We start from the raw sequence: 12,548 nt of genomic DNA on the forward strand, positions 1-12,548 counted from the left end.
CTATTGACTGTGTACCTTCAAACAGGTTACTTAAATCTGGGTCTTGATTTCCTCTCTGGAATGAGTAGTAGTAGCTCTTCCTGTTTTGTGATGCCCACTTAAGGTAATCCATTTACACACACACACACACACACACACACACAGAAGGAAGGAAGGAAATCACTTAGAAGAGTATCTGACACAGAACAAATATTCCAGAAGTGTTCGCTATTATTATGTGGAAGACAAAACTTTTCTTTCTTTACTTGAAATGGGGCTCTTAATATTCAAAAGGGATGAGACTGACTCACTCTCCACCCTGAAAAAACTATTAAGTGTTGTTCTCCCCTATGGGTGCGTGGCTAGAACTGTGACCTCCTCAGCTCTGCTCCAACGCCGCTCACCAAGCAGCTACCTGGCAGGAGCTGTGGCCTTCAGCATGGGTACGCTACTCCTTCACTCAGTTTTTCATTCATTTATTCAACAAATGTTTGCTGGGTGTGAACTTAAATGCCTGGTGGTTCTTAGCCTTTTTTGTTCCGCTTCGACTGTGTTCACTTGCTTAATTTACTCCCCTGAGTAACTTCCCTCATTGAAATGCAATGATTTTTCAATTGGCAGATGAGGGGTGGTGGCAGAGAGCGTAAGGGGGGTGGAAGGTTCCTATCAGAATTTCAAAGGGGCCATGGGGTGTGCACAATTTGAAGCATTCGTAAGTTCCCCCGAAGGCTTGTGTATAAGGAAGAACCCGATCAAAGCCGGAGGAGAAAGGCAGCCGGACGACCCTTATCCCAGGTCCTCTGTGTGTGGTGTGGGTCGGGAAGCGCTGCCTTAGCCATCTTTCGTTTGTTCCCCACACTTCTCCAGTGACAGCACTATGAGGTGTTTGCATGCCCATTTTACAGAAGACCGAGGCTCAGCGATCTTAAGGGACTTCCCAAGTCACTTGGCTGGTAAGTCGAGGTCCAGGACTGGACCCCAGGTTGCCAGACGCCTCATCATGTTTTGCTAGTCTGTTTGTCTGTTTTGTCCTACAACCTCCCAAAGGCAGGGTGCGCCGCTTTTCCTGGCCCACTGAGTTGTTACTCCGTATATGGAGAAGGAAGAAAGGGAGTCAGGAGGTGGTGGTAATGATGATGATGGGATGCCGTGTGGTGGTGGTGGTGGTGTGTGTGCATCTGTGTGTGTGAGTGAGAGACAGAGACAGAGACAGAGGGGTGGGGGAACCCAGAGAAAGACTCTGGAAAATTCTGAATTAATATCTACCAATAAAAAACATGGCCAGTCAAGGTGAGTTTGGCTCTGGCTGTCACCAACTGCACAAATGATAAAGCAGAGTCATCTGAGTCAACCTAACACTATTCCTGTACTGACTGGGGTCCTGAAGTGGAGAACGGGAAGGGAAGAGGCATGGAGATCTCTTGGGCCATTGCTGTGGTACAGACCACTGAGAGAATTCACCCTCAGGAACCCATTGTGAGGACAGCGTGGAAGCTGTGGGAAGCCTCTCCATGAATTTGATACCAATTCCCCCCAAAACACGTTGCCTCGGGCTGCCGTGGTTTTGGCCCCTTGAACTAGCCAAGCTCATCTCCTTCCTGCAGAAGTCCTTCATAGGAAAAGCAGCCCCAGATCATGGTTAAACCTCTGAAGCCTTTTCAGTTTTATGATTTTGCAGAAGGCTTTCAGTAACGCTCCTGCAACAAACGAGTACCCAAGTTGTAATTCCATTCCTTCCCCAGTTGCCAGAGCCCCAGAAGTCTCCCTGTACCATCTCCTGCATGATTATTTACTGGTGGTGTGTGAATGTCCCAAATGGGCACTATGCATAACATCCAGACATTTACATAAAAATGAGGACAATTTTTTTTTAACAAACATATAAACATTTACCTAATCTATGCAAATCTATTCATTAGGATTTTATAAAACCACCCCTTCCCACCCACACCCCCAACCCACAAAACCCCGGCTCTTTTTTGTTTCCCAGGTTGTTTCTAAGCACTATGTTGAGGGAGGAGGGGGCTCCGGGAGTAAAGGGGGAGATGGTGCTGTCTTCATGATGCAGCCTGCTTACGCACAGCAGCCCCGTGCTTGCAGTTGTGAGCAAAGAGCCAAGTGTGGGAGCTCACCATGATGGTAACCACCTCCCCACGAGGCAGGCAGCCTTTCACCAGAGGGAAGTATCAGGTTGCTGTACTTCTGCTGTGGGTTGTCACTGTCTAATAATATGACCGTTTTGCCATCTCTCTGCAAATAAGGCAGAGGCTGCCATCTGATTGGCATAAATCTCACTTTCCCTCCTCATTGATTTTCTTGTTCTCCTCCTTTGCTTCATAAAAAGAGGGACAAGTGGCTGGTGCTGTGGACAGAGAAGCTTTATTTTTAGTATGAGACAACCTCTATTTTCTTTCAGGAGAGGGAATTTGGATTACCAATTCTTTTGTAAATGTGTATGGTGATATTTGCTCCGGTAAGTTTTTATATCTCTCTTGATTTACTGCTGGCTGGGGAGGTGTGTGTGTGTGTGTGTGTGTGTGTGTATTTGCATAGGTACATTTAGGCTGCACACTTTTCTTTCCAAATATCATTTTTGAAATCTTTAGTAGTAACATCTTTTTTTTTTTACTTTGCTTTTTTATATTCATATTTTTAAGCCAAAGAGGCTGTGCTGTGTGATAATGTGATGCTTACCTTAGCTGTTAAAGGATGTGTCGGCTTTCTTTTAACATAGTAAGGAAACTATTTAAGCAAACTTATATTTTGCTTTATAAAAATGTAATGTCATTCTACCCCACCCTTCCCCTTTGGAGTGTTTAATGTCCTAAGTATATTCATTGTGCTACAACCTGCTTACCGTTTTAATTAAAGTTTCTCCATCAGTGTCAGAACAAGAATTTCTTAAACTCCATAAATAGCTATGAAACATGTATGCAGTGCCGAAAGGGGTGTACTAATTTCATAGGGTCTTATAAAGGTGGAATGAATGAGACGAGTTTCCCTGTAAAATTGGGTACGTGTGAACCTTTAATTGAACTGTATTTCTGAGAAGTATTCAGGTCATTAAAGTAAATTTCTAACGTTCTGTGAAAAAATGCAATCACAAGTGGCTGTTGCTTCTCTTCTGTCTTTCTTTGCACTGTGTATTTGTGCCACCATCTGTCAGATGCCCAGCCCTGGCTCTCATGTTTCTGTATCCAAAGCTGATCAAGAGCAAAGTGGCTGTTATTAAGTTCAAACTAGTGCAACATGACTATCTGGTCACCGTTGTATTACCTGGCTAGCTTTGTTTTCTTTTGTTTCCAGAGAGTCGTAGAAGGTCTGGATTCTCTGTTATTCATTGAGAAGTCTGGGAGAAATTCTGTTAATATAATTACCCTAGGCAGAAATGATAAGATGATTAAGTAATTGTTCCAACAGAAACAAACGGATGCTTTAATTTTCTCTTTATGTTACACAATCGACCGATCTGCACAGACTTTCTCATGGTGAAATGAATTAGAATATATTTATAATGAAAGTTCAAGGCACCTTTGAATGAGAAGAAAGATGAGGTCTGACTATATATTTTTCAAAGATTTTGAAAGTGAAGTTGGAAATGTCATGCATGCCTAGACTTTTTAGGCATAGAATCTTCAGTATAGTAATTATTTAGATCCTGCATAATCTAAGGACAATTCATGGAACTAGTCCTGAGTGTCTAGGAATTCTCTGATCCTCACCTCTACTTTCTTTGGGGTGTTCTGCCCCTCACACACCCTTTGCATGTTGGAATGAAGCTACTCTTTTCTGACAAACAGAATTCTGAATTTTGATTAATCTAGTGCAGTCTCCAACATAGTTCAGCCTCAAAAACCCTGCAAACACACATGAACTTATATTGCACTGTGACTGGGGTCACAGTGTTGCTAATAACAGTTTTCCATGCCATAAACCCTCACTGGGACCAAGTGTTCCTTAGCAGATCATTTACTGAAAAACAAACAAAACTTTTATCCTTGGGCTGTCGGTATTAACTGCTGAATGAACTCAAGAGCATTGAACATCTCTCAGCCATACTCTCTTCCTCAACATCCCTAATGCCTTTTGTCATTCTTCTCCTTACATGGCTTTAGAACAGGTTATGTCCAACATTGTTACCAGAAAGCAGACTTTATCATCATCTGAAACTGCTCAGTAACATAGATTAATGAAGATGTGAGAGGGGATAGCACCCTGAGGGTAAAAGCATCTGTCTTTTCCTCCAGGTGGCCAGTTTACAAAAGTGTTAAGGCTCCAAGCGTGCTTGGATTCACTGACATAGGAAGGGCAATGGGGCATCTGTATCTTAATGAGGTCAGTATCTTTAGTTTGACATAGGGTCAGTGTGCCCGGTCTTTAAAAGCATCACTTCAGAAAAGTCCAGAAGGCCATCGCCAAAAAACTGTTGTAGTCTATTCCAAGGAATAAAAATCTGTGCCACAATGGGGAAAATAGTACAGGGAATTTTTATGTCACAATTAGGTCATTTATTCTTTTTAGCAAAATGAAGAATGCAACCGTGTCTTTCACTGTCTGCTTAACTGTGCTGAGCATTTAAAATAGCTTATTTAATCTTCACTGCCATCCCACGAGGGACATAACACAACCTCCCCATTCTACAGATGCAAAAACTGAGATGTAGGGCAGGTATGTAAGTTGCTTGAGTCAATACAGTGATGATGGTGATGATGATGAAACTTCTAGAGTCTTTTTTTTTTCATCTGTCCCATCTGTCAGGGCTTCGCCTCATCCATGCGATTTTCAGTTAACTCCTAGACTGGGATGATTTCCCAGAACTTACAATAAGACACCTTATTTTTGTTACTCTTTTGCCCCCTTCTGACACGACATAACCTCCTTCTTCTCAGGCTGTGCTTTTGTGACTCCAGGCTAATTATGTGTTTGAAACTGGAGAATGTGTGTTTTATTTCCACTCAACTTGTGCATCTAGAAAGATGTGGACATGATGAAAGGGAGCCAGCCTACAGAGAGATATATGCAGAAGTGGCTAAATTAAGGTAGCTCTTTTAACTGATTAAAAGAGATCCATCCCTTTGACTTTCCATCTTTTGAATGTAGGGTAAAAATAAAGATGGGACAATAACTTCAAAATCTCAACATCTCAAGTCTGGTTCATCATTGATGCAAATGTAAAAAGCAATTGAACTGAATTGATTTATTTGTGGAGAACTTTGTAGAATTCTCAGCTTCCTTTTACTCACCCCAGCATGATTTTCTTTCACTTTTGGCTACTGAAAAGAGCTGAGGTGGCACTTCAGGTAGAATGTTGCAAAGGGTCTCTACCACCTGTGTCATTAAAAAATGAACACAGCTGCTGATAACCATGCTGAGGAGCGTGACAAAGTTGAAATCCAGAGTCCCCAAATGCATTCTTTTGCACCTGAGCACTGAGCTTCCCGTTTGAAATCCATTTAAGCCAATAAAATTCAGTTGAGTCTTCTAGGGGGAAAAATGCACTGACATAGAATCAATATGTTTGAAATTTCTCTTCAACTGGCAGTTTTTGGATTGGAGGCCGTGTATACTAGTCATGAGGTGAGTCTGTGAAACGCTGCATTTTATTCTCTCCAGTGAGAGAGAACAGATTATGAGTGATGGAAATGTTACGAGAAGATAGAACCCAGTGCAGAATACCATTGCTATATTTCACCAAAATGCAGAGGGATCTAAAAAAATGAACAAAGAAACAAAACAACCCACCACGAAATGGGAGGACTAAGAGTTAAAGTTTGAGATGCTGGTACCATATTGACTTCTCGGTGTGATTGGCTGTGTCTAATAAGCAATAGGTTTTGAGCTCTCCACCTCCTGCCCTCATGTAGACACCCAATTAATTAAAAAGAATATAGCAGGTAGTACACAATAAAATGTTTCCAAAATGTTAGTCATTTTTGTCAGAGGCGAGCTTGGAAACTTATTGATTCTCTATTACTTCTTTTTCTTGCTCTTAAAAAAATAATAATTGGGTGGTTTAATCAGAAAGTGTGGTATTTAGAGTCTGTCAGGATGAAGACATTTAAATCAATCTGCTTTTTCCAAGAGTATTTATGAGGATTCTAAATATATTAGAGCTACCAAATGAGCACTTTTACTGTAACGAAATATGTTGTGCTCAGCCACAGTGCTCATCAAATATAGGCTCTTCCTTAAAACTGAACTTAAAGACAGTTTTATGAAGTGTGTCGTATTTCAGTCTCCACCTGCAAGATACAGCTTTCTTCACAGAGGTGATCAAATTAAAAATAAATAGCAGTAGAGATTGTACTTTATCTTGCCTATGTTTCCTTCTGTCTTTTCTCTGGCTATGATTTGTCTACCTAAACATGTTGATCATTAAGAGCTTAACAATGATCTATTAAGTAAGGAGAAAGCAGCTGGTATACGGCGTAATGAGTCTGGAGTAGTCTTGATTCTGTCATCAAACATTCTAAGCCAGTGTGCAAACAGAGCCAGTGGTCCTGTTCTGTACTAGAGTAAGAAAATGGAATCAATGAGGAATTTGAGCTTTTGATACGAGTACATGAAGGGCTAAATCCTCTAAGAGAGGTTCTTGGTCATCAGTGTATCTTTAAATGTTTAAAGATTTGGGACGAGTCGAAAATGGAAACACCTCAGTCTTTCTACTCTGCTGACTAATGGATCTGCATAATTAATATATTTTACAGTGGTCATTTTTTTTTAACACAGATTCTAGCCAAAAGTACTAATGGAAAATTATTCTGGGGGCAACGTGAAACACGTTCCAGTACAGTTTCTGGAAAGCTTATTCCCAGCACAGGGCAAGCTTTCATTGTGGAGCTTTGGGTTGGCCAGTATAACTGGATAATCATGACCTTATGGTCCTTTGGGGGACTGATGTGTTGGGCACAAAAGGTTTGTTTTTTTTTTTTTTAAGGTCTTATCTATTTATTTGACAGAGAGAGAGATCACAAGTAGGCAGAGAGGCAGGCAGAGAGAGGGGGAAGCAGGCTGGACCCTGAGACCACGACCTGAGCTGAAGGCAGAGACCTAACCCACTGAGCCACCCAGGCACCCAGGTTTTTATTGATAGTCCCTGTGTGACCTCTTTTAGCCTTGCTTACTGAATCTTTAAGTCCTTCCAAATTACCACACATTGTCTCAGTGTAGACTTTCTGGCAAAGATATGATGCATATTTCAGGCTTATTTTATTTCTGGTATAATATGGCCTTATAAACATTTGTATGCAATATGAATTATTACTGCAAGGACTTTTTAAGTCACCATATTGACATCTACCTCTCAGTGATGAACCCATATATCTCTATCTGGTTTTGGATCGCTGCCACAACAGAGAAAAATGGACACCGTTTTTCAAAACCTAAGGCTTTCAAATTGCCTTCCTGAGGCATTCAAATTGGATGGTTGAGACTTAAAATTTTTTTAATTGAAAATTTTGAAAAATTATTTGGGAGAAGATTTGAGGGAAGAATTGGAACACTGATTTCACCAGGCTTTCCTTTCATTCATCATATATTAAAGGATGCCTGCTGTGTACCAGGCACCAGGCTAGGTATGGGAGATGTATAATATTTGTACTCCCCGAATTAAATGCCTTTTATTTTCCATTTTCTCAGCTAAACCTAGTTTCTATTTCATGGCCCAGGATGTGTCTTCCTAAAAGCATAATTGAACTGTTTTAGCAAGATGTTTGCAGGAAATATGTGCTTTTGGTCCTATCGGTTCATGCTCAGAGAAGGAGTAAGAATGAATCCATTTATTTATAGATGTGATTACTGTGTGGCTGATATGGATGGTTTGAAGGGGGTTGCTAGAAGAGTTCATGCAAAGCTTGTGTCTTATAAGCATTATTTCTTGCTCCTAGACATTCTCAGATTTGATAGGTCGTGCTCATTCTTGCTTAGTGTTAGAGGTGGAGAGAAAGGGAGCAAGCTTCAACAGGGCAGGAAAGAAAAGAAGACGAAGCATAAACTGAGAGGAAACCTAGAAGAATTAAGATTTTCTATGACTATCTGAACTAGATTTAACTTACATTATCTGGTTCTCTATCTGGTACCCATCTACTCAAGAAATGTAGGTAAGTAGATGAGTAGATAGATAGATAGATGGTGTCCACATTACATTATGCCAAGGGCAGTGCTAGATACTAGGGCATAGGAATAAACAAGATATACTAGTTTCTTAACTCATACAAATTCTAATAAGCCAGGATTTCTCAGCCTCAACACTATTAACATTTTGGCCCAGATAATTCATTGATGTGGGGGGTTCTTTTATGCACTGCGGAATGTTTAGCATCAGGCCTGGCCCCTATCCACTAGATGTCAGTAACAACCCCCCCTCCACCCCCCCCCCCCCCCCCCCCCCCCCGCCACCACCACCACCACTACCACCAAGTTGTGACAATCAGAATTATCTCCAGACAATGCCTATTAACCTCTGGTTTAGAATCATTAGGCAAGAAACTTAGTGATCGTTAGTGATCATCATCTGCTTTGATCAATACTTCCCATTTCATTTCTACTTTGCTTACTTTCGGATGCTTTGCTGCATGGTTCACCCCAAGATTCTGTATGCATTCTGTATAACTTGCCTAACAAAGACAAAAAAGATAGCTGTATGTTTTTTTTTTCACTATTATTATCCCTTCTATATAACACTTTACTACATTCACTTGGCTTACATTGTCTCATTTGATTCCAGCAATCAACAAATGAGGCAGTGTTAGAATATTATAAAGTTTGAACAGATGAAAAAATGGACATTTAGAATGGCTATATGCAATTAATGATGACTAGAACCTGGATTCACACTCACATACACTGACTAAAAATCAGTGTTTTTCTGAAGAATTATAACATTTAATAGAAAAAAAAAAGGTAAGTATATTTAAAGCACGCCTTTTTCTCTTTGAGGCTATGTTGGAAATAAATGCAGTATTGTAGTGGATGGAAAGCCCAAGACTTGACTCCTTACTCAATATTTATTAGCTGGGAAGTTTGGGACAGTCCATATACACTCTTAGAATTCCCCTGGTAGTTCAGGGAATACAGAGTGATACATTGCAGAGGAAGCCCTAGAGATCAGTCTGGTGGAATGGGTAGAGCCCAGCTTTGGAAGTCAGATGGACCTACTGTATGAGTCAGCATCCCAGCAGGAAAAGATGACACCCTCAAAACGTCTGACCTCTTCCTGATGACTGTAAAATATTAAAACTTAATTTCTTTAAGTCTGAAAATTGAAGCCCCAGGAGGTGAGTGAAGTTTCTTAAGATCTTATGGTGAATTTGGTGCAGAAGGAAGACAAAAGCAAAGCTTAATGTCCTTCCATACAAATGACCTGAAAAATCGTTTCAAATGGAGAAAGCCCAGTTTATGGTTTTGGCACATACCGAAAATGTGCATGTTCTGGGTTATTGCCAGATGTTTAGGTGCCTGAGATAGGTTCCTAGTGGTTTTAATGGAGTATACTCAAGAATCTTCGTGGTGAATGTAACCATATTTCTAGCCTCATTAGAAGCTACAGATGCATGGAGTATCTTGATGGACCTTAAAAGAGTGAAAGACATTGAGAACACCTGAAAGACAGGTGGTAATTCGCCATGGCACTCATCACACAGGCTCCTGAGCTTGAATAGATGCATGGCTTTCCCAGGAGAGGGGCTCATATTGTACCTGGGCCCATATCCTTGTTTAAAGGTATCTGTAAGTATACCTGTAGGTATACCTTGGCACATTTGCCAAGATTAAAGACTTTCTAAGCATTTTGTTCTGGCAGAATGCCCATCGGGAGAACTTCTGCCTGCACTACCTTGGAGAACTGAGTTGGAATGAAAGGAAATGAGTCAGAATCCTGGCTCTGCCACTTTTGCTCCTTTGGGCCATTCATTTGCCTGTTCTGTGCCTCAGTCTCTTCATCTGTAAAATGGAAATAAGGCTTCTTCTCCCTAGAGTTGTAGAGAGGATTGCTGTCAGAGACACCATAGGAAAGCCTTGTTGAGACCATGCAGGCCTAAACACTGTTGTGTCTCTCTATTCTCATTGTCATCTTTTCCTTCCTTATGCAGTCAAAGGCCATTCTGCTATCAGTTTTCAGTCCATGCCCTAATGAGTACATGAGGTAGGGAAAGTGTTTCCCAGTTTACCAGGAAAATGACTGCAGTTATGGGAAGTGTCCAGAATTGTCTGGAAATGCTTTGATGGGCAATTTCATCTCAAAGGGAGATTCATGTCCATATTATAAATTGCAGAGATGGCGTCATCACTGAAGAATAACTATAATAAAACCAAATGCCATATGGGTAAAGCAATTCCCTGTTATGAGCTCATCTTTTAAAAAGCCCATGAATTTTCCTTTCTACTCCTTTGGAACCTTTTCACCCCCTTCCGTCCAGGCATAACCCATTTGCTGTAGTGGGTGGAAGAGGTTGTGGACATGACCTCTGATATCAGTGTGTCATGTTATAATACTGTGTGACTTCAACCCTCTCCTCTCTCAGTGTGATCCCAGAAGTGCCTCAGGAGAATTCACAAATACAGGTTTTCTCCTCCCTGAGGACCGAAGGTCCCAGAAACCCCCCTGCCCTGGGTTCTTTGTTAGCCCCCCATGCAGGAAATTCAAAGGTTCCTCATTTCCCGTATTTTATTTACCTCAAAGCACCTCCTGACACATCTGATCAGGAACTTCGGTTAGCTCGTATTTTTCTCCCAAGACCATTATCTGCTGGCAGATCTTCCCCAGACTCCTTTCCCGCAGCTCACTTTTTCACTCCACACTGGCATTTATAAACTCCTCATCCTCCGAGGTATTTGGAAAACACTTACTCCAAACCTGCCCCAGACCAGTTCCCCAGGATAATTTTTTTCTCCTTCTCCCAGTGCCTCTACCTTCTAGGAGAGTGTTTTCTCAAACTTTTTCCCTGTGGATCGCTTCTGGAAGGCAAGGATATTTTTTTTTTTTTTTACTGATTCGCTCATTCACTTGTTCATATATTTATTCATTTAAGCAATCTACGGCATTTATTGAGCAGTGATTGTGTGTCAGTCTCAGTGTTAAAAGTTGGGGATACAGAAAGGCACCTAGCTGGCTCAGTTGGTACAACATTCAACTCTTTTTTTTTTTTCTTTAAAGGATTTATTTTTATTTATTTGTGAGAGAGAGAGAGAGAGAGAGAACAAGCTGGAAGGAAGAGGTAGAAGCAGACTCCCTGCTAGCAGGGAGCCTGACATGGGGCTCCATCCCAGAACCCTGAAATCATAACCTGAGCTGAAGGCAGGTGCTTAACCAACTGAGCCACCAAGGTGCCCCAGCAACATGCAACTCTTAATCTTGGGGTCATGGGTCGGAGTCTCATGTTGGGTGTAGAGATCACTTAAAAAATCTTTAAAAAAATTGGGATACAGAGGTGACTAAAACAGATGTAGACCCTACTCTCCCAAGATTTACAGTCTAATGGAGGAGAGTCATTTTAAAAATCCCTCTAAAGTGATTTAATTACCATTGTAGTAAGTGCTAAAAGCTAAGCCATCTTTGGGTACTAATTACGTGACAGGCACAACTCCAAGTGTTTTATGCATATTAATTCACTTAATCATAGCGACTCTTTGAGGGAGTTAAAAGGAGGAAGGATTAGAGCCCATAAAATCCTGAAGGACATGGGCTCCTTTCATAAGTCTAGGGATATTGAATGAGGGTCACACAATAGGACAACATGATAAAAGACCATGGAGCTGACACTTAGGCAGGACTTGCTGCATTCCCAGCACTGTTCTCTCCACCTCAGAGAGTCAAAACTACCACAGAAGCATGATGAGGAATCACTATTATTATTTTAAGGATGGAAAAAAGGAGACATGTAGAGCCTGAGTCACTTGCCCAAGGTCACACATTTCATAAGTGGTGATTCTGAGACCTGAGCCTGGGCTCTTACACACTAGGTTAACCTGGAAAAAGGTGATTAAGACACTCCTCATTTGGTGCATATCCTGGAAAATTTGGTAAAATGGGAGGAAAGAGGCTCCTTTTAATGTGTATCTGAGTAGGAAGAGCTATGACCCTTGTTGAAGTGAAATGGAACTTGGGGGGCCTAGGAATTTGGAATCCTTAGCCTTTAAGCATAGTGCAAGGGTAGACAGACCAGCAGCATGGCCTGGGAGCTTCTTGGATGTGGAGAAGATTGGGTTCCACCCCAGATCTACTGAGTATCAGATTCTACATTTAGGTGAACTCTGGCTGAATTTACATGCCCAGTTAAGTTTTAGAAACTCATCTGTAAAATAAATTAAAAGATTGGGCTTCTAGCTCTGGTTTTGATGCCAAATGACCAGTTGTTGGAGCTGCCCAGATTTTCCTTGCTCTGCCTCTTCAGTGGGGATGACCTCAACCCTCCTCATGGATGGCATCACATCCCCACCACCCCCTGCCAGAAGAATTGGAACTGTTGGGAAAGAAGATTCTGTAGAAACTCTGAGTCTCTTTAACTTCCAGAATCTTTTTCTCCTGGTGTGGTCCGTCCATGGACCATTTATATCAGAATCACCTGGGGACT

The 12,548-nt window shown here is 41.4% G+C and overlaps 1 protein-coding gene across 2 annotated transcripts in view; it reads left to right on the forward strand.

The window, feature by feature from the left end:
* LOC111144220 (synaptoporin) overlaps positions 1-12,548 on the forward strand; it is a 315,398-nt gene that overhangs the window by 154,008 nt on the left and 148,842 nt on the right. Inside the window, exon 1 of one of the 2 annotated variants that reach the window (XM_022498432.1) lies at positions 2,054-2,452. The exons of the other annotated variant lie outside the window; for it this stretch is intronic. Coding sequence (XP_022354140.1) covers positions 2,429-2,452 — 24 coding nt within the window. The 5' untranslated portion in view covers positions 2,054-2,428. Of the gene's footprint in view, positions 1-2,053; positions 2,453-12,548 lie in introns of those variants that run through there. 2 annotated transcript variants of the gene reach the window in all.

The sequence above is a fragment of the Enhydra lutris genome, unplaced genomic scaffold (genome assembly GCF_002288905.1).
Source record: "Enhydra lutris kenyoni isolate GAN:26980312 unplaced genomic scaffold, ASM228890v2 scaffoldscaffold10, whole genome shotgun sequence".
Taxonomy (NCBI): domain Eukaryota; kingdom Metazoa; phylum Chordata; class Mammalia; order Carnivora; family Mustelidae; genus Enhydra; species Enhydra lutris.